A 26,878-nucleotide genomic window follows, 5' to 3' on the forward strand; every position below is an offset into this window, starting at 1 on the left:
TGCAATCACCTAGCAAGTGATAACGAATTTCATTCACGGTTTGAATTGATTAGAAAACAATGTAGTTTAAAATGGTTGGGAAGTTATAGAAAACAAGTAATTTCTTATATCCAATTTATTTGAAATGAAATATTAAAATATTGAGTTCCAAGTGGTTAAAATGGTGGGGTTCACCTGATGGGGCAATGCATCAAGAGATTACTCTTTTGTTAATCCGATGGTGCTAGTTTCTCTCGGTCTTCATACCTGTGTATGCTCACTTGTGAAAATAATATATATTTCGAGAAAATTGTCAAATTATTTTTTTCTAAGTTTACCTGATTTAGGTTTTGGTTTTTTTAGTAATCCAAATTTGGTTTTGGTGTAAATTTGTTTTTTTCATTAAATTTTTTTTAGTCATATTTCATTAGAATGCCGAGTGACATCGAATATTGTAGGCAATAATGATGGTGAACATTGTTAATGTGTCTGATATCATGTCAGCATTCTGACAAAATTAGACATAAAAACAAAAGAAAAAAGAAACTCGTAGGACGAAAAGCAAATGGCTCTTTTTTTTTTATTTTTTATTTGGCTTAAAGATGTTTGAATTTGTCAGAAGCTTTGATTTTCAGTAGGCTATCCCTCTGTTTTTGCATAAAGTTGTAACTCATGGTTAATGAAAGATGGTTTTCATGCTTAACAAAATTCTAGGAAATCATTATATACAAAGGATACAATTTTCAATTACGCAAAGGTGCATTGTGTGTTGTGTTAGAGTACATTCCAAGCGAGCTAACTTTTGGCTTAGACTTTTCTCGCTCTTGTGTTAAAATAATATTCATTTTAATAATATTTTATACTTTTATTTAATTATGACATTTACTTTATCTGTATACACATACAAGTTGCATAGATAAATACCTTCAATATACAGTATGATACCGTGAGGTCGTACATATGATGGCGATCATGAAATTCATTTATAAGTTATTGTATATTCTAAATATGTTCTTAGTTGATTCAACAATCTAAAATAAGGATAAAGACTCGAGTGAGACTACCACGTTTGATTGGTAGGGACATGAAGATGTCAAAACATACAGACCAGCAGGGGCGTAGCCAGAATTTCAAAATATGAGGGGCTAGAAAAATTTTAAAAAAATTTAATCTAGAAACCAATAAACATTTTCCACATGAAATAAAAAGTAAGTGCAAACCAAGATTTTCACAATATAATCATCAAATCTGGAACAATATTTTCCAAAAGTTCAAATATTAATCATATAATAGAGTACGCATAACAAAAAAAAAATACAACTTATGCCAAACGAGAGTAACTTAAATAAACACAACTTTAGTCGCAACTTTCGATTTTTCAAAAGATCAAATCTATCAATTATGTAATCTATATCAATATCATGAACGATCTCTCTCTCAATATACAAAACCATTGAATTGTTTAAATATTCCTGCTCCATTTTGTTGCGAAGTGGTGTCTTGAGAAGTTTCATCCCTGAAAATGCTCGCTCAGTTGTAGCAGTGGAAACTGGAAGATTCAAGACTAAACGAATCAGTCTATCAATAATGAAATAAATCCTCGATCTCTTTGTTTCAACTAGTAGTCGGCATAATTAGGAAGAGAATCAACATCTTTGAACCTCGGATCCTCAAACACATCAAGCTTGTAATGATCCAATTGAGTTTTCAAATGTTTCATGTCATTTTTGGAAAAATCATTGGGATAAAATTTATCAATTAAAGAATAAATAACACTTTCAGAGAATGATTTGAAGTCATCACTAGGATTCAAGGCTTCGCAGAGAGTGAGAAGCTCTATTGATTGCTCAGTAAATCGTGTATTCAACTCCATCATCTGTTTGTCAATCACTACATTGAATACATGAAAATGATAGTAATCTTCCACTATAAAATGATTTTTCTGTTGACAAGAATGTTTAGTACCTTCAACATAACGAGCTGTCAAATCAGGCACTACAATGTCATGATTATCACAAAAAATATTCACACTCCATAGAAAATCTTCCCATTCAGGATCTCGCATTTTCTGGAAAAGCAATTTTGTAGTCGTGACTAAACTCATTGCATTCAGAATGTCTTGATTTTTTCTTTGCAAAGCCTGACATAACATATCAGATGTTTCCAAAACTCTATGCATCAATAACAAGAACAAGATAAATACAAAATCAAATGTCATCATCTTTTTAAGCAAACCTTTAGCCTCTGCACGTGCGTACAAAATGAACCAAACAACTCGATAACTCGACTCACAGAAACGTAATGTGAACTCCATCGAGTAGATGCAGGTCATTGCAAAGTACTAGCTTGATTAACTCCAGTACCAGTTCCAAGTTCCCCAAATTCTATCAAATCAATGATTTCAACTTCTCGAATTGATTTCAACTGAGAGTGTCGCTTTGAAGACACAAAATTGACAATTGAACTCAATTTGGAAAAAAATAGCCATACATCTGATACCTCTTTAGCTGCTGCAACTAATATAAGTTGCAGCCGATGAGCAAAACAAGGAATATAATATGCAAACGGACAATGTTTGAGAAATAATGCTTGTAATCCATTCCATTCTCCCCGCATGTTGCTAGCACCATCATATCCTTGACCTCGCATATTTTCAATCAAAAGCTTGTGTTGTGTCAAGATACTACATATATGTGTTTTCAAAGTCAAAGAGTTAGTATCATCAACACCAACAACTTCAAAAAATCTCTCTCTAACAAACCCATCACAATCTACGTATCGCAAAACAATAGTCATTTCTGATCTACGGGATTCATCAATTGCTTCATCAACAAGTTTTAGAATCTCCTGTTGAATTGATGGTGATGTATACTTGGCATTTTTAGATGTTTTATCTAAGATAATATCACCAATTTCTTTGAACAATTCTCCTTGAAATTTGACGAGTTCAAGAAAATTTCCACGATTATGAAAATCTACAGACTCATCATGTCTTCTAAATGCACACCCTTGTAATGCTTGCCATCTTACAGCTCTAATCGATGTCCTTATAAGCAATCTGTTTTTCTTTACAATATTCTCAGATTGTTTATTCATCCTTCAGATACATTTTTCAAGCCTCCCCATTTTGCATAACAGTACTATGTAATGAATTGCAATCTCCTTCATGTCTTTTCAGTGGACATGTTTTGCAATTCACTCTTTTCCAATTCTTAAATCCTTCAACCGTAAATTTCTTCTGATATGATGAAGGAATATCAAAAAGATAACACGGGAAACAAAATGCACTTTATTTTATTTTAAAAAACTCTAACCATGGAAACTTTACGTACCAAGAAGACTGAAAACTACGTTTTTGATGCTTAAAATCAACAAGTGGAATTCATATATAGGCTGATATATTATCTTCGAACATCATCTTGTTTATCACATGGATATTCCCATATTATAATTCGTTTCCCAGGATCACGCTCATAATATGGATTATTTCCTTCTAATGGATCGAGAGCAACTTCATTGCCAGGTTTGAGTTTTTTGGTTTTCAATGTAGATCTTGAACTTGACGGAACATGATCATTTGAAGTTTTTGATAACTGCTCATTGTCTTTTTGGATGAAATAATTGGTAATGCTTCTTTTCGACATTTTGTTTCGCCTATAAATAAAAAAAACCTATAAAAGTTATTTTATTTCACCTAAAAGAATACTCTTCATTTAAATTAAAAGATGAAAAAAAAACAATTTTTTTCTATCTTTTGACTAATCAAACATCAAAAACACTAAACAAATAATTCATGGTGATAGGATTCCATAAAAGAATACAATTAATTTATTGCAAGTTTTTAATCTTGAACCCAGAATAGACCAAACCCATATTCAAAAACACCAGAAACTACAAGAATCTTGGGAAAACATAAACCAATCAACCCCAAATAATGTTAACTCAAACCTAGCAAGAATCAAGAAGGATTATTCTTAAAAAAGATTAATTAAATTATTAGAAAGATACCTGACAAGTAACAAGAATTTAAAAGTGACAGGTAAAAACAGTATAAGAAAGAAGGAGAAAATTGGGGGAAAAAAAGAACAAGAGACTGTGAGAGAGTATTTTTACTCCAAGGAGATACCTGACAAGGACCGAAGGAGGGTTGATAATTGGAGAAGAATTCCAATTTCCACGCCTAGAAAGAGGTTTTTTACTTCTTTTTTTTCCCTTTTATCTTATTTTGTAATATATGGGCTTATGGAGATATATATATATATATATATATATATATATATATATATATATATATATATATATATATATATATATATATATATATATATATATAACCAAAATCTTGGCTGGGCTTGAGCCCAGTCTAGCCTTTACTGTAGATACTGTTAGAGTAGGTGCACGTCGAGCCAAGTGTTGGCCGAGTGTTCACAATGAAACTCTATGTATAAACAGTCTTTATTTTAATAATATTTGAATTTATCATTTTGGCACTTCTTTATCTGTATACCCATGCTAGTTGCATAAATAAAGCCCTTGAATATACAAATAGTAGAAAGAATATGAGATGCTCATATGATGAGTATCATGAAACTCATATTTGTAATACTGTATGTTCTAAACGGTTCCTAGTCGATTCAGCTGCCACTAAGAAGGATATAGGTCGCTCGAGTTCGAGACTAGTATCTGCGATGTGAGTACCATGTTTCATTGGTAGGGGACATTGTGATGTCCGAACATGCAGATAGGTGCTCCTTGTAGAGTGCACTGAACAACCCTCCATAAAGGACTTTCCAAGTGGTTCTCACTTATAGAGTGGAAAAGTCATAGTTTATGGTTGTACACCATTAGTCCTTATGACCCGGGACAACATTGAGACTCTATGTGCTAGAATTACACTTTGACTTGTTTACCGACTCTCATGGGGTCATCAGGTGGCAAGGTTGGGTGTTCTGTCGAAACATATAGGAGTCGATGAATTGTAGTCGGGGATTCACCGCTTACCTTCGGGTATAGATATCCTATGTGTTATCATGTGTATGTAGGTTGAAATCTCTGATCAGAGTATGGTGGTAATTATGAAAGGGGTATCATGAGCTAAGGGTACTATTTTTTGTGTAGCATATACATAATATTATATTTAGGGCGATTTCTAACCGATTGAGATGAACATTTGCAACAAAAATCAAGGCGTTTCGGGGCATAATTCGGACAGCAACTTGCTGCCCATTTCGGGCAGCTCGGGCTGCCCGAGGGGCTGCTCATTTCGGGCAGCTAGGGCAGCCCGAGGGGCTGCCCGAACAGCCCCTTTAAAATAATAATAAAAAAATTTTTTGTTGTCGGAATCCGGCGACGGCGATGACGACTAGGGTTTCCAAAAGTGTTTTGGATTATCAAAGTGTCATGGGCCTTGAGTTGTTGGGCCATTAAATGGCTAGCATATTTGTGAATTTTAGATGGGTTAAAATGTTTTTTGTGAAAAATAAGTTTTGGGCCCTTAAGTTTAAAATTACAAAAGTTGCAAATTTTTCTCATAAAATAAATAATTGAAGTTGGACTTTAATTATTTATAGTAAATTGTGATTTATAAGAAATTCGGTTATAAATAAATTAATTGGAAAGTAGACAAAGGTGTTTGTATACTTTGTTAATTTAGTTTATAATCGTGGCGGTTAGTGATTGGATCAAGATATATAATATTGGATCAATTAATTATTGTGATAATTAATTGATGGTGTATGATATGTGATATTATGCATGAAAGATGATCAAAAGCCCAAGCCCAATTTGCTAGGTGTATGCTAGGATATTTTGTGTTGAATGATTGTAATAATTATCAATTTATAAAGTGGGCTTGGTTTATGGCCCGTTCCCACCCCCATGAGATGTATCCCTATTTGCCATGGATATTTATTTGTAAATATTAATATAGTGGATGATCAAGATTGGAAGATGGTGGCCATGATGATTATGAAGATCGAAGACATGTAAATATTGGAAGTTAATGTAATAGTTGCATTTGCATCTCATGCATTTCCCTAGGATTAGACCTAGGCCCGTGTTTAGCTCACACGGGCCATTAGTATTGGGGCGATTGATCATTCTTGTTTTGTTTACGGTTTATAATATATGCATGATATGTTATAAATAATGAGTATGTGCGTTATTATTATTATGATAATAACAAAGTTGCATGAATCCGGCAAACATACGATCAAACATGGCGAGCTTTTAAAATAAAATTAATGATGAGACCTTTCAAAATTAAAAACCCTCATTTTGAATAAGATTCAAAATTAATATCAAGCCCGAAAAGGGGAATTATAAATTTGTTTATAATTTCCTTGTCTTCCATCGACAATGGGTGCATGATGAACGCTACCCGTACTCGAGGCTCGGCTCATATTATTGAGGGAGCTTTGGGTGCCGGAAAGCTGTGACATCCATTGACATGGTGATGTGAACTACGTGGAACTCCCATGATTTCGGCTCATATTATTGAGGGAACGCATGGCGACCGTCCATTAAGGTTCAATATCGATGGGTTAGGCTTGATACGTATAGATGAACGACGTCATATTATTGGGTCCTAATCAAACGTGAGACAAAAGTTTACAAAGAGGGTTGCATGGTAATGCCATTGGAAACTACCTTTTAGGAATTATGATTGGCTGATATTATTCGGGATCATAATTCGCTAATTGGACCTTACGTACCTACTGAGGAAAGGAGTTTCCCGTTTTCACTAGAGGGTAGTGAAAATATCAAAACAGTGGGAGCGAAAATTTATAAAATTAAAGTCCAAACTTTATATCTTATTAAAAATTTTAAAATAGTCATTAACATTTATCTGTTTTACTTTTCAGTACAAAACTTTGACAATGTCTTCGATTCGCAACCCGCTATCTGCTATACTCGAAAAACATGTATTAACCGGACCTAACTATCTCACTTGGCTAAGAAATCTGAAAATCGTCCAAAACTCGGAAAAGATTGCATATACACTGACTGAGTCGCCCCCTGCTGAGGCTCCGACTAGCTGCACTCCTGAGGAATTGCAGACCTACAAGGATTGGTGTGACCATGACTTGAAGGCTAGGTGTTATATGCAGGCTTCTATGAACGATGAGCTGCAGAGGCGTTTTGAGGATGCAAAGAATGCTGCTGACATTCATATGCACCTCAAGGAGCTCTTTGGTGAGCAGACTCGGCCTCTTAGGCATGCTACCGTCAAGGAGCTGATCACTATGTGCATGCGAAATGGGGCATCGGTCCATGAGCATGGCCTAAAGATGATTGGGCTCGTGGACAAGCTCGTTGGCATGGATCTGATCTTGCCCTCGGAGTTGACCACCGACGTGTTGTTGTTGTCACTGCCTAGCTCGTTTGATCCTTTTGTGGTGAATTTCAATATGAACAAGATGGAGCCGACCCTTGAGGAGTTGGTGAACATGCTTGTGACCTTTGAGTCCACCATCAAGAAAGAGAAGCCAGTTCTTTTTGTGGGTTCTTCATCTGGTACGAAGACTGGTCCACCTGAGAAGGGAAAGAAGCGTTCTTTCCAACGTCCCAAGAAGAGCGTGCCCTTGAAGAGGCAGACTCCGGGTCCCGTAGTGGCAGCCACACCAGTGAAGGCTGACAAGACTGTTGACATCTGTCATCACTGCAAGAAGCCTGGACATTGGAGGCGTAACTGCAGGGAATATCTTGCCCAGAAGAGTTCTGGAAACGATATGTTCTATATTGAGTAAACATTTCAATTAACTCTACTTCTTGGGTATTGGATACCGGATGTGGCTCACATCTCTGTAATGATTTGCAGGCGATGGGAAGAAGTAGAAGGCTCAGGGAAGGTGAGACCTTCTTGAGGATGGACAATGGAACAAGGGTTGCTGCAAAGGCCATAGGAGATGTTTTCTTATGTTTGAACAATGATTTTAAGTTATTTTTTAGAGATGTTTTGTTTGTACCAGAGTTGGTGAAAAACATTATTTCCATCTCTATGTTAGACAAAGATGGATTTTCTTGTTTATTTAACAAAGGTGTTTGCAATATTTACAAGAATGAATGTTTAATTGGTACTGGAGAACTTGAAGACGATCTCTATACCTTAAAATTGAAAGATATTCCACTTAACAATGTCCAAGCAATAACAACAACAAACAAGCGAAAACAAGATACTCTAAATTCAACACAATTATGGCATGCTCGATTAGGACATATTTCCCTAAGAAGGATGAATAAGTTAGTGGGAGTTGGCATGTTTGATATGTCTGATATTAATGTTCTCACGACTTGTGAATCCTGTCTGAAAGGAAAGATGACCAAAATTCCCTTTAAGGGTCATGTGGAGCGAGCCAAAGGGTTATTGGATTTGATCCATACCGATGTGTGCGGTCCGCTTAGCATCACCACTAAGCATGGACATGCCTACTTCATCACCTTTACCGATGACTTTTCGAGGTATGGGTATGTGTATTTGATGAAATACAAGTCTGAAGCCTTTGAAAGGTTCAAAGAATTCAGAAGTGAAGTAGAGAAGCAATTGGGACGAAGCATCAAGACAAATCGATCGGATCGAGGTGGAGAGTACTTGAGTGCCGAGTTCCAAGAGTATCTTAGAGAGAATGGGATTCTCTCACAGTGGACTCCGCCTGCTACACCACAGTTGAATGGTGTTTCGGAGCGTCGTAACCGGACTTTGATGGACATGGTTCGGTCTATGATGGGGTTCACGGAGTTGCCTCCATCCTTTTGGGGATATGCGCTTGAGACAGAGGCAATGTTGTTGAACAATGTCCATACAAAGGCAGTTGACAAGACACCATATGAGATATAGATGGGTAAGCCACCCAAATATTCTTATCTTAGAATATGGGGGTGCCCTGCTTATGTGAAGCAGGTGGTGGGAGATAAATTGGATAGTCGATCTATTTTATGTTACTTTGTGGGATATCCAAAGAATTCGGTTGGATACTACTTCTAGCATCCCCAAGAAACAAAGGTATTTGTTTCTAGGAATGCAACCTTTTTAGAAAAATAATTTCTATTAGATAGAAAAGGCGAGATGATAGAACTCGAAGAGGTTCGAGAGACACCCACAATTATAGAACCCACACCCGAAAAGCCAAGAAAAGAGATACAAGCTCCTAGAAGATCCGAGAGAGTCTCGAGACCACCTATGAGGTATGGTCTGCTTCTTGAAGAGGGTCATGATGAGCCTGACCATGGATGTGATCCAAGGACCTTCAAGGAAGCATTATCTGATGCCGATTCATCCAAGTGGCTTGAAGCGATGGAATCTGAGATGAATTCCATGCATTCAAACCAAGTGTGGAATCTCGTGGATCCACCTGAGGGAATTGTTCCCATAGGGTGTAAATGGATTTACAAGAGGAAACTTGGGGCGGATGGGAAGGTATTGACCTTCAAGGCGCGACTGGTGGCAAAAGGATATACTCAAAGACAAGGCGTTGACTTTGAAGAAACTTTTTCTCCAGTTGCAATGTTCAAGTCCATAAGGATTTTGCTAGCCATAGCTGCATGGTATGACTATGAGATATGGCAGATGGATGTTAAGACAACCTTTCTTAATGGGGATATTAAGGAAGAGATTTACATGTCTCAACCCGAAGGGTTTACATCTATCGGAAGTTAGCATATGGTATGAAAACTTCAAAAATCTATTTATGGTCTAAAGCAGACATCTAGGAGTTGGAACCTCAGATTCGATAGTACAATCAAAGAGTTTGGTTTTGCTAAGAATCCTGAGGAACCCTGTGTGTATAAGAAGGTCAGTGGGAGTGCTGTGACATTCCTGGTGTTGTATGTTGATGACATTCTACTCATTGGGAATGATGTAGGAATGTTGCAATCAACTAAGATATGGTTAGCTAGTAAGTTCTCGATGCAGGACTTGGGTGAAGCATCTTTTTTATTGGGAATACAGATCTATAGAGATAGATCAAAAATATTGCTTGGTCTCACCCATTCCACATACATTGATACCATCGTGAAGCGGTTCTCGATGGATGAGTCCAAGAGAGGACATCTACCAATGTGTCATGGCGTGTCCCTATCCAAGTCTATGTCTCCCAAGACTGATGCAGAGATAGCGGCGATGACAAGCATTCCTTATGCATCTGCAATTGGTAGCATCATGTATAGGATGATATCTACACGTCCTGACGTGGCTTTTGCACTAAGTGTAGTGAGTAGATAACAATCCAACCCTGGTCTTCCACACTGGAAAGCTGTGAAAGACATCTTCAAGTATTTGAGAAGGACCAATAAGTTGTTTTTGTCTATGGGGGTGGAGAACTGAAATTGGAAGGCTATACCGACTCTAGCTTCCAAAGCGATATCGATGACTCGAATTCAACCTCTGGATTCATATTCATGCTCAATGGTGCTGCTGTCTCTTGGAAGAGTTCCAAGCAAAACAGTACAGCGGATTCCACCACTGAGGCAGAATATATTGATGCATCAGCTGCAGCAAAGGAGTCTGTTTGGATAAGGAATTTCGTCCAAGAGTTGAGCGTCATTCCTAATGGAGTTGCTCCTGTCCCGGTGTTTTGTGACAACACGGGAGCCATTGCTCAAGCAAAGGAGCCGAGATCTCATCAGAAGTCCAAACACGTATTGAGAAAGTACCACATCCTCAGAGAGATCGTGGAAAGAAGAGATGTCACGATTGACAAAGTCGGCTCCGCAGATAATGTTGCTGATCCGCTAACTAAGCCTTTACCTGGACCATTGTTCGAGAATCATCGCGATTCGATGGGTTTGAAGCATATGGGTAGTTGGCTCTAGTGCAAGTGGGAGATTGTTAGAGTAGGTGCACGTCGAGCCAAGTGTTGGTCGAGTGTTCACAATGAAAATCTATGTATAAACAGTCTTTATTTTAATAATATTTGAATTTATCATTTTGGCACTTCTTTATCTGTATACCCATGCTAGTTGCATAGATAAAGCCCTTGAATATACAAATAGTAGAAAGAATATGAGATGCTCATATGATGAGTATCATGAAACTCATATTTGTAATACTGTATGTTCTAAACGGTTCCTAGTCGATTCAGCCGCCACTAAGAAGGATATAGGCCGCTCGAGTTCGAGACTAGTATCTGCGATGTGAGTACCATGTTTCATTGGTAGGGGACATTGTGATGTCCGAACATGCAGATAGGTGCTCCTTGTAGAGTGCACTGAACAACCCTCCATAAAGGACTTTCCAAGTGGTTCTCACTTATCGAGTGGAAAAGTCCTAGTTTATGGTTGTACACCATTAGTCCTTATGACCCGGGACAACATTGAGACTCTATGTGCTAGAATTACACTTTGACTTGTTTACCGACTCTCATGGGGTCATCAGGTGACAAGGTTGGGTGTTCTGTCGAAACATATAGGAGTCGATGCATTGTAGTCGGGGATTCACCGCTTACCTTCGGGTATGGATATCCTATGTGTTATCATATGTATGTAGGTTGAAATCTCTGATCAGAATATGGTGGTAATTATGAAAGGGGTTTCATAGATTACACCATGGATGCAACTACGACATGACACATAGTATCGATTCATTTACAACTCTCGATAAACCAATGGTTGTCGAATCGATCGGGATATATGAGTTGAAGGGACCGTACTGTACGCTAACCATAATTGAATGGTTCTTGCAGGCACTATCATTTGATACCTAGGGAATCATGTAAGCGATGATGCTAGGCGTTTAACATGATTGGTTGGGTACAATCAGACTGGAGTTCTGAAGTTCTTGTTATCGAGGAGTTGATAAGTAAGAATGGAGCAATTAGGGTATGCTAATATAAGGACATATTTAGTCCGAATCACATGGAGATGTGAACCCACGGCTAGTTGTATCAAATGAACCATTGAGGGCCACACAAGTACTAGCTTTCTAGATCCCGTTGAGAAGTTAAAATAGTTCAATGTGTTGAACGGCTTATAAACGAGTTTATAAGCGTAAAGAAAAATAGAAGTATGACTTCTGTGAGAGAAATGTAACTTTTAATTTATGAATGTGTTCCTGAATTAAAAGTAGGCCAAGTGAATAATGTATTTGAAAATTGTGATTTTCATAAACATTATTATGGACTAAATTAAATTAATTCAAGTGTTGAATTAATTAAACACTAGTGAGCCTAGTAGAGTCCAAATAATTAAATTAATTCAAGTGTTGAATTAATTAAATAACATTGGGCCTTTTAGAGCCCAATTGGAAATAATTATTTAACTAGTGGGCTTGAGTAAAATCAAGTAAAGTCTAATTGGGCTCAAATATGTTTTAGACGATTAAAAAGTCCATGGGCTCTTTGTAAATGTTACAAGCCCACTAGGGTTTGCATGCTTGGGAGGTGAAGAGTTGTGAATAATTTTTAATAAAATATTGCATGGCATGCAAGACAACTTTTCCACTTTTCCAACAACCAAGGCAACTCTCCCCTCCCTCATTCAAGAGTGTTGGCCGAAAATTGTGAGGTGTTTTTCCCTCAATTTTTCTCTCATTTTGTGTTCTTCAATTGTTGAAGAAACAAGTCACTTCTCTTTGAAAAAGCCTTACATTTTCTAGTGCAAGTGTGAGGTGAATCTACAAAGTTGGTGGTGGGTCTAATTCTTGAAGAAAAGGAGGAAAGCTTGTAGATTTTCTTGCCATACAAGAGCTAAAGTGTTTACACTTTAGTTGGTGCTATCATCAACCTCAAGAGGTTGATAGGTAACGATTTTCTCAACACCCTATGTATGAAAGTTGAGATTTTTGTATATGCTTGCACACTAGTATATGGTGTTCGAATTTTTGAAAATTTTCTTGCAAAATTTCGGTTTTCATGAGATGAAAAATATTTTGAGCTTCCGTTGCGATTTCGAACACCTTAAAACGATCCCTTTCAGATACGCCTCTGCAGACGAGTGATCACATGATGAATCACTGAAAAACCTTTCCTTGAAATTTCCAAGTGGTTATCACTTTTCAAGTGTGTAAGTTCATGGTTATAGTTTTATACCATTAGTCCTTTGACTTTAGGCAACATGGAGGCTCTAGTACTAGTACTATACTTGGATTCGTTTATTGACTTCACGAGTCATAAGGTGACGAGGTTGGGTGAATTCAGATATATATAGGAGCCGATGCATTATAGTCCGGGATTCAACATTAACCTACAGGTGCGGATATTCTATGTGATATGATGAGTTAATAGTGTAATGAATAACTGGCCATAATATAAGTTGTGCTTTAAAGAAAAATGTTTCCTTAGTTGCATACACGATGCCACTTTGATTATTCAAAATAAATCACATTGTTATCAAATTCATTTGTAACTTTCACATATCAATGGTTGCAGATTTGATCAGGATACATGATTTGAAAGACCATACTGTATGCTAACCATAACTTGCAGATTCTTGCAGAAGCTATTAGTGATACATAGGAAATCATGAGACGATGTTACTAGAAATTCTTACCATGATTGGATAGGAGGAATCGGACTTGAGTTCTGACATTCTTGATCAATAAGTTGATGAAAAGAATGAAGTTAATTAGAGTAAGTACAAATAATGACAAATGTTATCCTGAATCACATGAAGTTATGAACTCACAGTTAGTTGTATCTCTGAATAATTGAAAATCACACAAGTATTGATTTATATGTATTTGATGATTAAGTTAGATGTACATCAAATTAACATATTACTTATAAATGAGTTTATAAGTAGATTTCATATTTAAAAGTTTTGAAAGTTAACTTAACTTCTAGTTTAATAAGAATAGTGCAACTGTCTAATTTAATAAAAAAGTTCTAAAATAGGCAGCGGCAAAAAATGAATAAATGAAAAATTTTGAGCTTCAAAACTTTCACTTTTCATTATAATAATGAGATTTGTACCATCGTCACATCAATATTGTCTAATCGTCAATCGAGATTATGATGAAATTACAATTAATTAATTAGTCAATTTCGAAAATTTAAATTAAATATTAATTAAGTATTTTTTACTACAATATAAAAATTCTAAATGAATATTCTTGAAGGATCTAGAATCAACTAATTAAATATTATTTAATTATATTATTTATTGTTAAAAATTGAGATCCTACATGAGATATTTGAAACGAGAGAGACACTTGATTTAGAAGAGTTCTAGTGGGATCATGACTAAACCATGGAGTGCTCTTGACAAATTGAGATTCAATGGCTGAGATATAATAAATAATGTTTCTCAAAAGTTGATGACATAGCACAAGAAAATACACACTTAGATTATCTCTACTATCTCTCTCCTCTCAACTTAAGGATTTCAACCATCACCTTGAGAAGGATTCCAATGGCTGAGCTCCTCCCCATGTCATCGTACACTGCTGCCACTGCCGCCATTGCTTGCCAACTTTAAGTGATAAATCTCAACGCAGAATTGGTCTAGATATCTAGTGCGATATATACGAGGACTGCAATCTTCAATCAAAGAATTGATTAGGAGATTGAAAACGGTGATTGATCTAGTAGATCATTCATAGGAATTTACAAGGAGGACTATATGTAAGAATATGATTTATTATTATTAATTATTAGTATTAGTATTATATTTATTATCCATTATGAAGTTCAAAACATTGAAAAACATGAGTTCAAAACATTGAAAAACAAGAGTCCAAAACATTGAAAAAAACAATTGTGCCCAAATTCTTGACTAAAATAATTAAAATATTTTAAAGCATGCATTAAATTATAAGAATTATTCTCCAATCTTACCTATAAATAGATGTGTTGAGAATGAGGGAAGACACACCATAAACCTCTCAAACTAGAGCATGAATGAAGCTTGAACACCATCAACCTTTTCTTGAGTGATATTTTCGAGCTAGAAATTCTGTTCATTTTCGAGAGAAACGTCCGGTCCAACGGTTTATTCAAATCTAATCTCCACCGTTCATATTACACTTTCATATGTTTTAAACATCATATCAAAATTTCAGCCTCATCCATACGGTCAAATTTTGTGAAACCCTTCGGCAAGAAAACTGCTCGGATTCCAAACGAGTTTAGCTAATTTACGGATTTTCGGACGATAAATTCCAGCTTGTTTCTTCCGTAATTTTGGAACACCTTTCAGTAAGTGGGCTTATGTTTTAAAGTATTTAAGTATGTTTTCGAAAATTCGATCGACATGATATATTCCTTCGATTTGATATATGAATATTTCGTTTCGATAAATTGTTAGGCATGTTTAAATCAATTTCGATTGCATGTTCCTTTCGTTTCAAAATTATGTTGTCTTAGTTTCATGTTATATTCTAATATATGTTCTTAAACACCAATTGGTGTATTTTAAGAATTTTGGTTAAAGGCACTGTTATGATTCAAGTTAGAAATGGTAAAAAGGAAAATTTTCCTAAAACATGATAAGAGATGACAATTTTATGGCCCTGATGCGGTGGGTAATAATAACCGATATATGGCCTCACCCCTTAGAGGAATTACATATAGGGGACTGATCAGTAACACCATGGATAATAAGATGAAATAACAGTGCAATACGAATAATTTATGTCTATATGCATATGCTATATTATGTTTGCTCATTGTTAATATCATGTCTTGATTTTGTTATGAATAATTATTGTGACATGAAATTCATTTAATATTTACATAAATATATATAAGTTATGTCGTATCTATCATTTTATTGTTCCGACGTTTGTTGAGACACGGAAAATTTCGAATTGTTAAAGATCTATATATGTATATCCTTGTGTTATTGTGATCGATCGGCCCCCACTTGCTGAGTATTTCACAAAATACTCACCCTTACACCTCTCACTCCCAGATAAGAATGAAAAACAAGTTGAAGAAGAAGAGCAAATGCATTTCTGGGGATGGTAACAATGTTTCAGTTGATCAAGACATACTTTGGAATTTGGCTATCTTTTATTTTTACGATGTTCGCTTCCGCACTCGTTTGTTAAATTGATTACGTTGTAAAGACAATGTATGTTTTATGAAAAAGACTGGTTTGGTTGTACACTGTACTACGAGGCTTGTTGATTTACGATTGAATAATTGTAAAACAACGCCGGATGTCAACTCACCCCGGTATCGGGACGTGACATTTAAGTGGTATCAGAGCCCTCCAGGTTCATAATCCGGCTGGGAAATTGCCATAGGAAATTTGACAAAGTCAGTTTTTGGCAAGACCCTAGCGACTTCCTACCAATGAACAATATTCACTATTCTTATCGTGACATCTGAAAATCACAAAATTCTATTGTTGAAGCATCCTAAATCACGTTTTGCCGTTTTTGGTAATAATCGTGAATATCATAAACTCCTTGTTCTAAGCCTTTCCATTGGTTTTATTTCAGGAAATGGATTCCCGTACTCATGCTGAAATACCCAAATGTATGCGTGAACTCGCTCTTAGTAACCACGAGATTGCAATGGCAAACCTTAGAGCTCAACTTTATGAAGAGCAACAAAAACACCAAGAGCAATTGTTGGCCAAAGATTTGGCATATGAAAACTTGAAAAAGGAAAAACAAGAGTTAGAAGAGATCAAAGACCATTTTCAGGCTGACGTACAAAGGTTTGCTTACTATCTCAACTCAGAAGAGAAAAATCACGAAATGACCAAAAATAAACTAGAGGCTTCCCAAAAACAGTCCTTGAATTGAACAAAGAACACCAACAAATGCTAGAAGAATCCCAAGCACTCCAGTCTCAAATTCAACAAAGTATACTGATGGAAAATCAACGTCGTCAGCAAGATGAGGCAACCATTCAAGAACTACAGAATTCAGTGCACAATTTGACTATGCAAAATGAACAATTAAAGAATTATGTTCATCATCTTGAGGATGCCATCATTATGGCATTGGAGCCGGAAGTAGAACCGGTAGAAGAATAGATGGAAGATGAAGTATTAGGAGATGGCGAGGTTTTAGATGATTGAGTATTTAGTGTCGTGACTATTTGTAATAAGGATTGATAATACATTTCCTTTCTTTTACTTCTTATCATTGCACTTCTGAAAACTTTGATTTGTATTACTTTTCCTTTTCATTGGAATCAATAAAAAGTTTATTTGATCTATTCCTTGATTGATTTCGTATCTGAGATAATCTTCAATATTTTTGTACATCATTATTCAAACCTCTGAGAAATTCTCATACGTGTAGGAAATGGCAGAGAGACCCCATCGTAGCAACCGCAACCCGCGATATGCCAATCGCAACAATGATTGCAACAACAATAACAACGAAGATACACCACCACCAGCGAGAGTTGGCCTTAGCAGAGAAGATTTAATGGCCATAGCAACAATTGTGGCAACAACACTCCAAGGAATGAGCCATTTAAATACCAACACTAATCAGCCACCACCACCTCCACCAGCGAATGGAATCAAACACCATTATGAATCTCTTCGGAGGAATCGAGTCCCAACGTTTGACGGCAACCCTGACCTAGAAGTTGGTCAAGGCTGGCTCAAGAATATTGAGACACAACTCCAATTGCTTGAAGTGCCAAATGAACTAAAAGTGACTGTGGTGACACCATTCCTAGAAGAAAAGGCGGCCAAATGGTGGGAGACTATCTCAGCAAATATGACAGAAGTCGGACCAATCACATGGCAAAGATTTCGAGAAGCATTCTTGAAACAATACTATCCAGCAGAGTTGAGATTAAAATTGTTGAGTGAATTTGAGAATTTTACTCAAACCCCGGATATGTCTGTTGTGGAGTACACTTCTAAATTCAACTCCCTTGGAACCTATGCTCCTGTCATCATGGCAGATGATATCCTGAAGATGCATCGTTTCAAACGTGGTCTGAACAGCCGTATCCAATTAGCTCTGGCAGTTTAACAACCCACAGGTTTTGATGATTTAATGGGAGCAGCCATTAGAGCTGAGACTGATATCAAGCGCCGAGAAGATGAAAATAAAAATAAACGACCTCTCACGGGACAATCTTTTCAAGGTAAACAACCAGTTAAAAGGTCAAACCAATCGAGTGGACCATTCAAGGGAACTCCTTCCAATTAAACTACGACATTCTCAAGCATAAAACCGTGCCGATTTTGCAACTACCGACACATTGGAGAATGTCGAAGGAACACTGGTGCTTGCTTCAATTGTGGGAAGATGGGACACCGAATTGCTAATTGTCCTGAACCATTAAAGAAAATGACATGGTCAGACACTAATGCTACCCCCAACAAACCAAAGGAGAATAAGACCAATGCTCGTATGTTTGCCATAACTCAAGAAGAGGCAGATGATGCAAACGATGTCGTGGCAGGTACCATTATAATCAATAAAATTTCAGCTTATGTGTTGTTTGACTGTGGTGCCACTCATTCATTTATTTCTAAGAGATTCACTAAGAAGTTATGGCTTATACCAGAGATACTTGTTGAACCTTTTAGAATTGCTACTCCCACCAGTAAAACAATTGAAACACATAAGATACATCGGAGCTGCATAGTATATATCAATGAACACACATTCAACGCTGAATTGATTCAAGTCAACATGGTGGAGTTCGACGTTATTCTGTGAATATTGGTTATCCAAGAGTCATGCAATAGTAGATTGTCGGCGTAAGATTATCAAACTCCTAACTCCAAGCCAAAAAGAAATCACATACCATGGCAAGGCTAAGAAACGTAAATCCCTCCTTTCTGCATCTCAAACCTGGAAAGCCATGAAGTTTGGAGAAATAGTCTATCTAGCAATGGTAAATGAAGTAAAAGAAGGAGTCGAGCTCAAGATAGAAGATATTCCAGTGGTACAAGAATTTTCGGATGTCTTTCCAGAAGAGTTACCTGGAATGGTCCCGGACCGTGAGATAGAATTCGAGATTAACTTGGTACCAGGTGGTACACCAATATCAAAGGCACCCTATCGAATGGCTCCAGCAGAACTCAATGAACTAAAAGAACAACTTCAAGAGTTGTTAGACAAGAAACAAATCAGACCAAGTGTCTCTCCTTGGGGAGCTCCAGTCTTATTTGTAAAAACAAAAGATGGAAGTATGAGATTGTGTATCGATTATAGAGAACTCAACAAGATCACAATAAAAAACAGATATCCTCTTCCAAGGATAGATGATCTTTTCGATCAACTCAAAGGAGCCACAGTATTTTCCAAGCTTGATTTGAGGACATGATATCATCAACTGAAGGTCAAACCAGAAGACGTTCCAAAGACAGCTTTCAGAACAAGATATGGTCATTATGAGTTTACGGTAATGCCATTTGGATTGACAAATGCTCCAGCAGCTTTCATGGATCTCATGAACAGAGTATTCAAGCCATTTCTCGACAAATTTGTGGTGGTATTTATTGATGACATTCTCGTATATTCCCCAAGTGAAGAAGATCACAAAGAACATCTTCAACTGACTCTTCAGATGTTAAGAGAAAAAGAGTTATACGCGAAATTCAAGAAATGCTAATTCTGGCTAAAAAGTGTGATTTTCTTAGGCCATATCATTTCAAAAGAAGGAGTTTCTGTGGACCCTAAAAAGGTGGAAGCAATCACTGGCTGGCCGAGACCTAAGACAGTAACTGAAATTCGAAGTTTTCTGGGATTGGCAGGCTACTATCGAAAATTTGTTGAAGGTTTCTCTTAAATAGCTACGCCTATTACAAAACTCACACAAAAGAACTCAAAATTTAACTGGAGTGAGGAGTGTGAAAAGAGCTTCCAAACGCTCAAGAAAAAGCTTGCATCTACACCAGTACTGGTTCTACCCACTGAGGACAAAAGCTTTACCATTTACAGTGACGCATCAAAAGAGGGTTTAGGATGCGTACTCATGCAAGAATGAAGAGTAATCGCATATGCATCAAGACAATTGAAGCCGTACGAGAAAAATTATCCTACTCACGACCTCGAACTAGCTGCGGTAGTTTTTGCCTTAAAAATTTGGAGGCATTATCTTTACGGCGCCAAATGCGAGATCTTCACATATCATCAAAGTCTCAAGTATTTGTTCACACAGAAAGAATTGAACATGAGGCAGAGAAGATGGATTGAATTCTTAAAAGATTATGATTTAACAATAAGCTATCACCCGGGCAAGGCAAATAAGGTAGCTGATGCTTTAAGTAGGAAAAACATGGGTGAAGTAATCCTAGCTTCACTTTCTGCACAACCATGCCTTCAAGAAACAATCAAGTTAAGACAGAATCAAGATCCTATTTTGACAAAACTTAAAGAACAAGTCAAAGAAAAGAAGTCACAAGATCTTCATATAGACCAGAAGGGAGTTTTATGGATGAAAGGACGATTGTGTGTACCAAACATCGAGAATCTTCGACAGAAAGTAATGTCTGAAGCACATAAATCAAAATTTTCGGTCCACCCCGGCAGTACAAAGATGTACAGAGATTTAAAGAAAATTTTTTGGTGGAGCGGAATGAAGAAGGATGTAGCAGAATACATCTCTAGATGCCAGGTCTGTCAACAAGTTAAAGCTGAACATCAACGGCCTGGAGGACTTCTTCAACCCTTGGAAATTCCAGAATGGAAATGGGAACATATTTCCATGGATTTTGTAGTAGGTTTACCAAAGTCTAGGCAAAGTCATAATGGAATATGGGTAATCGTTGATAGACTCACAAAATCTGAACATTTTCTACCTGTCCGCATGAATTATAATCTGGAAAAATTGGCTATCATATACATGGACAATATTGTGCGATTACATGGAGTTCCGGCAAGCATTCTGTCTGATAGAGATCCAAGATTTGTATCTCGGTTCTGGAAAAGTTTTCAACAAGCTATGGGGACTAAGGTTACTCTCAGTACAGCTTATCACCCTCAAACGGATGGCTAAACAGAGAGAACAATACAAACCCTTGAAGATATGCTACGAGCATGTGCTTTAGAATTCAGTGGTAATTGGAGTGAATATCTACCTTTAATTAAGTTTGCTTACAATAACAGTTATCATAGCAGTATTGGAATGGCTCCATACGAAACTCTCTACGGCCGAAAATGTCGATCACCTCTATACTGGGATGAGGTAGGAGAGAAATCCATAACTGGACCTGAACTTGTCCAAGAAACCATGGACAAAGTAACAATCATTAAAGAAAGACTCAAAATTGCTCAAGATCGACAGAAAAGTTGGGCTGATCTAAAGAGGAGATCAGTGGAATTCACCGTTGGAGAAAAAGCTTACGTAAAAGTTTCTCCCATGAAAGTTGTTCGATTCAATAAAGCTGGGAAATTACATCCTCGATACATAGGACCTTTTGAAATTTTAGAAAGAATCGGAACATTGGCATACAAACTAGCATTGCCACCAGATATGTCAAGAATTCGTAATGTATTTCATGTTTCACAATTGAGGAAATACATCCCAGATCCAAGTCATGTTCTTGAAACTGGACCGCTCCTGATGGAAAATAATCTGAACGAAAAAATAAGATATGAAGAAGTTCCAATTCGAATTTTGGACACCAAAGAACAAGTATTAAGGCGACGCAACATTTCCTATGTTAAGATACAGTGGTCTAATCATACCGAAAGAGAAGCTACGTGGGAACTAAAAGAGAAGATGTTCGAGCAATATCCCTATCTGTTCGAAAATCTAGAAAACTCAAGTTTCAGGGACGAAACTTCCAATAAGGAGGGAGGAATGTAAGAATATGATTTATTATTATTAATTATTAGTATTAGTATTATATTTATTATCCATTACGAAGTTCAAAACATTGACAAACATGAGCTCAAAACATTGAAAAACATGAGCTCAAAACATTGAAAAACAAGAGTTCAAAACATTGAAAAACAAGAGTCCAAAACATTGAAAAAAACAATTGTGCCCAAATTCTTGACTAAAATAATTAAAATATTTTAAAGCATGCATTAAATTATAAGAATTATTCTCCAATCTTACATATAAATAGATGTGTTGAGAATGAGGGAAGACACACCATAAACCTCTCAAACTAGAGCATGAATGAAGCTTGAACACCATCAACCTTTTCTTGAGTGATATTTTCGAGCTAGAAATTCTGTTCATTTTCGAGAGAAACGTCCGGTCCAACGGTTTATTCAAATCTAATCTCCACCGTTCATATTACACTTTCATATGTTTTAAACATCATATCAAAATTCCAGCCTCATCCATACGGTCAAATTTTGTGAAACCCTTCGGCAAGAAAACTGCTCGGATTCCAAACGAGTTTAGCTAATTTACGGATTTTCGGACGATAAATTCCAGCTTGTTTCTTCCGTAATTTTGGAACACCTTTCAGTAAGTGGGCTTATGTTTTAAAGTATTTAAGTATGTTTTCGAAAATTCGATCGACATGATATATTCCTTCGATTTGATATATGAATATTTCGTTTCGATAAATTGTTAGGCATGTTTAAATCAATTTCGATTGCATGTTCCTTTCGTTTCAAAATTATGTTGTCTTAGTTTCATGTTATATTCTAATATATGTTCTTAAACACCAATTGGTGTATTTTAAGAATTTTGGTTAAAGGCACTGTTATGATTCAAGTTAGAAATGGTAAAAAGGAAAATTTTCCTAAAACATGATAAGAGATGACAAGTTTATGGCCTTGATGCGGTGGGTAATAATAACCGATATATGGCCTCACCCCTTAGAGGAATTACATATAGGGGACTGATCAGTAACACCATGGATAATAAGATGAAATAACAGTGCAATACGAATAATTTATGTCTATATGCATATGCTATGTTATGTTTGCTCATTGTTAATATCATGTCTTGATTTTGTTATGAATAATTATTGTGACATGAAATTCATTTAATATTTACATAAATATATATAAGTTATGTCGTATCTATCATTTTATTGTTCCGACGTTTGTTGAGACACGGAAAATTTCGAATTGTTAAAGATCTATATATGTATATCCTTGTGTTATTGTGATCGATCGGCCCCCACTTGCTGAGTATTTCAAAAAATATTCACCCTTACACCTCTCACTCCCAGATAAGAATGAAAAACAAGTTGAAGAAGAAGAGCAAATGCATTTCTGGGGATGGTAACAATGTTTCAGTTGATCAAGACATACTTTGGAATTTGGCTATCTTTTATTTTTACGATGTTCGCTTCCGCACTCGTTTGTTAAATTGATTACGTTGTAAAGACAATGTATGTTTTATGAAAAAGACTGGTTTGGTTGTACACTGTACTACGAGGCTTGTTGATTTACGATTGAATAATTGTAAAACAACGCCGGATGTCAACTCACCCCGGTATCGGGACGTGACACTATATGTGCTAATGCAAGAATAATTTGGTGTTCAACGTTTAAAATACAAAAGTAAATAATCCTAAACATGTTATGTATGTATTTGCCAAAGAAAATTTTGATTGTCAAAATTGAAAATTAATGAAAATTTTAAACTTCCACTACGTCTTATGTACGAGAAAACAGTACTCCGACAGTGATATCAGAGTCTAGATTCTCAATCGTATGATTTGAATTGTTTGTTGTTTTTGAATCGCGTTGAGTTATTTGATTCTAACCGTTTAAAAATTCCATAAATTGCATGCCTTGAAAAGATGATTTTTTTTAAAAAAAATCTACACTTGGTTGCCCAAATCTGGGCAGCGACTACTACCTAGAACAATATAAAATAATTTTTTTAGCAGATTCGGGCTCGGCAGCGTACTGCCCTACTCGAATCAGGGCTTCTTGCCAACGCTTCCCAAGAAATTTGCCGAGCTGGCAGTGCACGGGCTTGGTGCTCGAGGTGGTCTAGGGCAGCCCTAGCTCACGAGCCCAGGTGATATTTTATTATTTTTGAAAAATTATTGGTAAATTTGATATTTTATGAAAATTCAACTAATTTATTTTTGAAATTAATTTTTGATAAAACAATTAAATTTTATTATAAAATATATAATTAAAATACGATTTTTATTATTTATGGTAAAAAAAATTACAAAAAATTTAATTATTAATAAATTAATTGGATGATTTAATAAATATATTTATTTAATTTATTGATTTATTTTTAATTATAACAGGTGACGACAAATTTACAAGAAAATGATTTAATGATAATATATAATATTATATTATAATATATGATATGATGTAATGTTATATAATATGTGATATTATACTTAAAAAGATAACTTGTTGGAGATCGATATAGAGTTTAGAGGGGGAGTGAATAAACTCATTCTTTTGTTAGGCATTTTTGCAAAAGGTGCTAGAATCCTATTAGAGATTATAGCTTATCTTGTTCGAATAAATATCCAGCAGATCACGAAAACTAGTGCGGAAACAATCTGATGGTATGGGGTGAAAACAATAGACAATAGACAATGGTTGTTTCTGGAAGCTCGAAGATGAAATCTTTTACGTCTCCCCTTCTTCTGTTTCCAGAAGGTATCAGTAAAAGACTGAGGCTATTACAGTACAACTTTTGTACACACCCACTTCAGTAGGACTTACCCTTAGCCTACTAAAACTCTTAGTTTCACAACACAATATACCGAATACAGCAAAGTTTTGGAAAAGACTCTTTCCCAGATTACGGAGTCTTCTCAACAAGATGTAGTAAAGTGTATAGCTTGTGAAGAGATAACGAAACATCAGCACAATATGATCTCAGAAGATTTGATAATTGCTATAACGAGTGCGCTGCTTTTCCGTATGTTGAGCTTTGAAGATAACGAGTAATTCTTTGATTTGCTCAAAATAACTTTGGATAGATAACGTGTTGCTTGATAATGAACCCAACGTCTATAAACAAAATGACTTCTTTGACTTTTGAGTAGAATTGGGTTTAAAACAAAAAAAGGTCCTGCAGAAAGCTTCAGAATAATCAGCCTTTGTTTCATACCAAAACTAGTAAGGAGCGTTAAATGTCTTTGTACAACATTAATGGTGCAATTAATACTAGTACTAAGTAAAGTATCGTTGAATAAACTCGTTCTTTGGTTGGACGTTTTGGCAAAGGCTGCTAGAATCCTGTTAGAGATTAAAGCTTATTTTGTTCGAATAAATATCCAGCAGATCACAAAAACTAGTGCGGAAAAAATCTGATGGTATGGGGAGAAAACAATAAACAGTAGGCAATAGACAATGGTTGTTTCTGGAAGTTCGTAGATGAAATCTTCTACGTCTTCCCTTCTTCTGTTTCCAGAAGGTATCACTAAAAAACTATAGCTATTATAGTACAATTGATGTACACACCCACTTCAGTAGGACTTACCCTTAGCCTACTGAAACTCTTAGTTTCACAACACAGTATAACGAATACAACAAAGTTCTGGAAAAGACTCTTTCCCAGATTACAGTCTCTTCTCAACAAGATGTAGTAAAGTTTATAGCTTGTGAAGAGATAACGAAACAGCATCACAATATGATCTCAGAAGATCTGATAATTGCTATAACGAGTGCCCTGCTTTTCCGTATGTTGAGCTTTGAAGATAACGAGTAGTTCTTTTATTTGCTCAAAATAACATTGGATAGATAATGTGTTGCATGATAATAGAATGATCGTTCAATTCTATATAGGATTTATCCTTATAGGACCCTTTTTAGGTATTAAAGTTGATTCTACTCAGAAGTCAAAGAAGCCGTTTTGTTTATAGACGCTTGATTCAAAGCTTTATATATATATATATATATATATATATATATATATATATATATATATATATATATATATATATATATATAAGCCGTTTTGTTTATAGACGCTTGATTCAAAGCTTTAATACCTAAAAAGGGTCCTACAGAAAGCTTCAGAATAATCAATCTTTGTTTCATACCAAAACTAGTAAGTAGCGTTAAATGTCTTCGCACATCATTAATAATGCAATTAATATTAGTACTAGGTAAAGTAACGGTAATATTTAAAACTGTAACGATCAAGCAAAAGAATTTAATTTCTGATAAGTTTTGCTTCTGCTTTTATAAGTCGATAAGCACTTTGAAAAGTACTGTTTCTGTTAAAGCGATACAAGGGCTTCTGCTATTTATACTGTCTTCTGGTTTTACTATCACAGCCTACTGATTTTGACTCTCATGACCACAATTAAATTAAGTCTAACATAACTAATAGGAATGACCAATGTTCTAGGTGTATGTTATGATTTTTTACATTGTTGATTTTTAATTATTTGAAATTTTTTAAAGTGGACTTGATTTATAAAATGAACTTGGTTTATGACCCTTACCCACCCCTTGAATTTGTATCTCAATGTTATATATAAATTTAATATAAAAATTAGATTTATTGAGAAATCAAGAATTGAAGATGGTGAGCCAAAATCATCAAGAGTTTTGAATGTCTAAGACATGTAAAATATTGAAAACTTATGTAATATTGCTTTTTCATTTATGAATTTACCTAAGTTTTGGGCTTGAATCGGTGTATGACTCCCACAGATCAAATAGATCTTTGTTATCGATCATCATTTGGTATTTATAATGCATCTGATACATTATAAATAATCAGTATGTATGATATTATTATAATAATAGCAGAGTTGCATGAATCTAGCAAACACACAAACAAACATGTCAGGATTTTAAAATTAAATGATTAGAAGCACTGATTTTGATAAGATTCGAACTTTATATCCAGCCCATAAATAAAAAATTGAAAGTTAATATTTTATTGCCTTCCATCAATGGTGTTTGCATGATGAACTTTACCACGATCAGTTTTTTTCTCATATTATTGGGGAGACTTGGACCCCGGAAAATTGTGAATTTCACCGAAATGATGTGAATTATGTGTAAATCCCGTGACTTCGGCTCATATTATTGGATGATCTCAGGGCAGCCGTCCACTAAATTTCAATGTTGTTGGGTCAGGCTCGACATGTGAAGAGAAACAACCTCATATTATTGGGTCGT

General features: G+C 35.7%; 3 protein-coding genes across 3 annotated transcripts; 1 reads left to right on the forward strand and 2 right to left on the reverse strand.

Annotated features, from left to right (window-relative positions):
* Positions 1-1,597: 1,597 nt before the first annotated feature.
* LOC140839201 (uncharacterized) lies at positions 1,598-2,311 on the reverse strand. The gene has a single exon (XM_073205832.1). It carries the CDS (start codon positions 2,309-2,311, stop codon positions 1,598-1,600), a length of 714 nt encoding a protein of 237 aa, XP_073061933.1.
* Positions 2,308-3,075, reverse strand: LOC140839202 (uncharacterized). Its single transcript, XM_073205833.1, has one exon. The coding sequence runs from the start codon at positions 3,073-3,075 to the stop codon at positions 2,308-2,310; it is 768 nt and encodes a 255-aa protein (XP_073061934.1).
* Positions 3,076-16,360: 13,285 nt separating this feature from the next.
* LOC140839203 (uncharacterized) lies at positions 16,361-18,556 on the forward strand. The gene is made up of 4 exons (XM_073205835.1): positions 16,361-16,570; positions 17,171-17,822; positions 17,871-17,994; positions 18,109-18,556. The coding sequence occupies exons 1-4, from the start codon at positions 16,361-16,363 to the stop codon at positions 18,554-18,556; spliced, it is 1,434 nt and encodes a 477-aa protein (XP_073061936.1).
* Positions 18,557-26,878: the final 8,322 nt, after the last annotated feature.

This window comes from Primulina eburnea, chromosome 8 (assembly GCF_022965805.1).
Source record: "Primulina eburnea isolate SZY01 chromosome 8, ASM2296580v1, whole genome shotgun sequence".
NCBI lineage: Eukaryota > Viridiplantae > Streptophyta > Magnoliopsida > Lamiales > Gesneriaceae > Primulina > Primulina eburnea.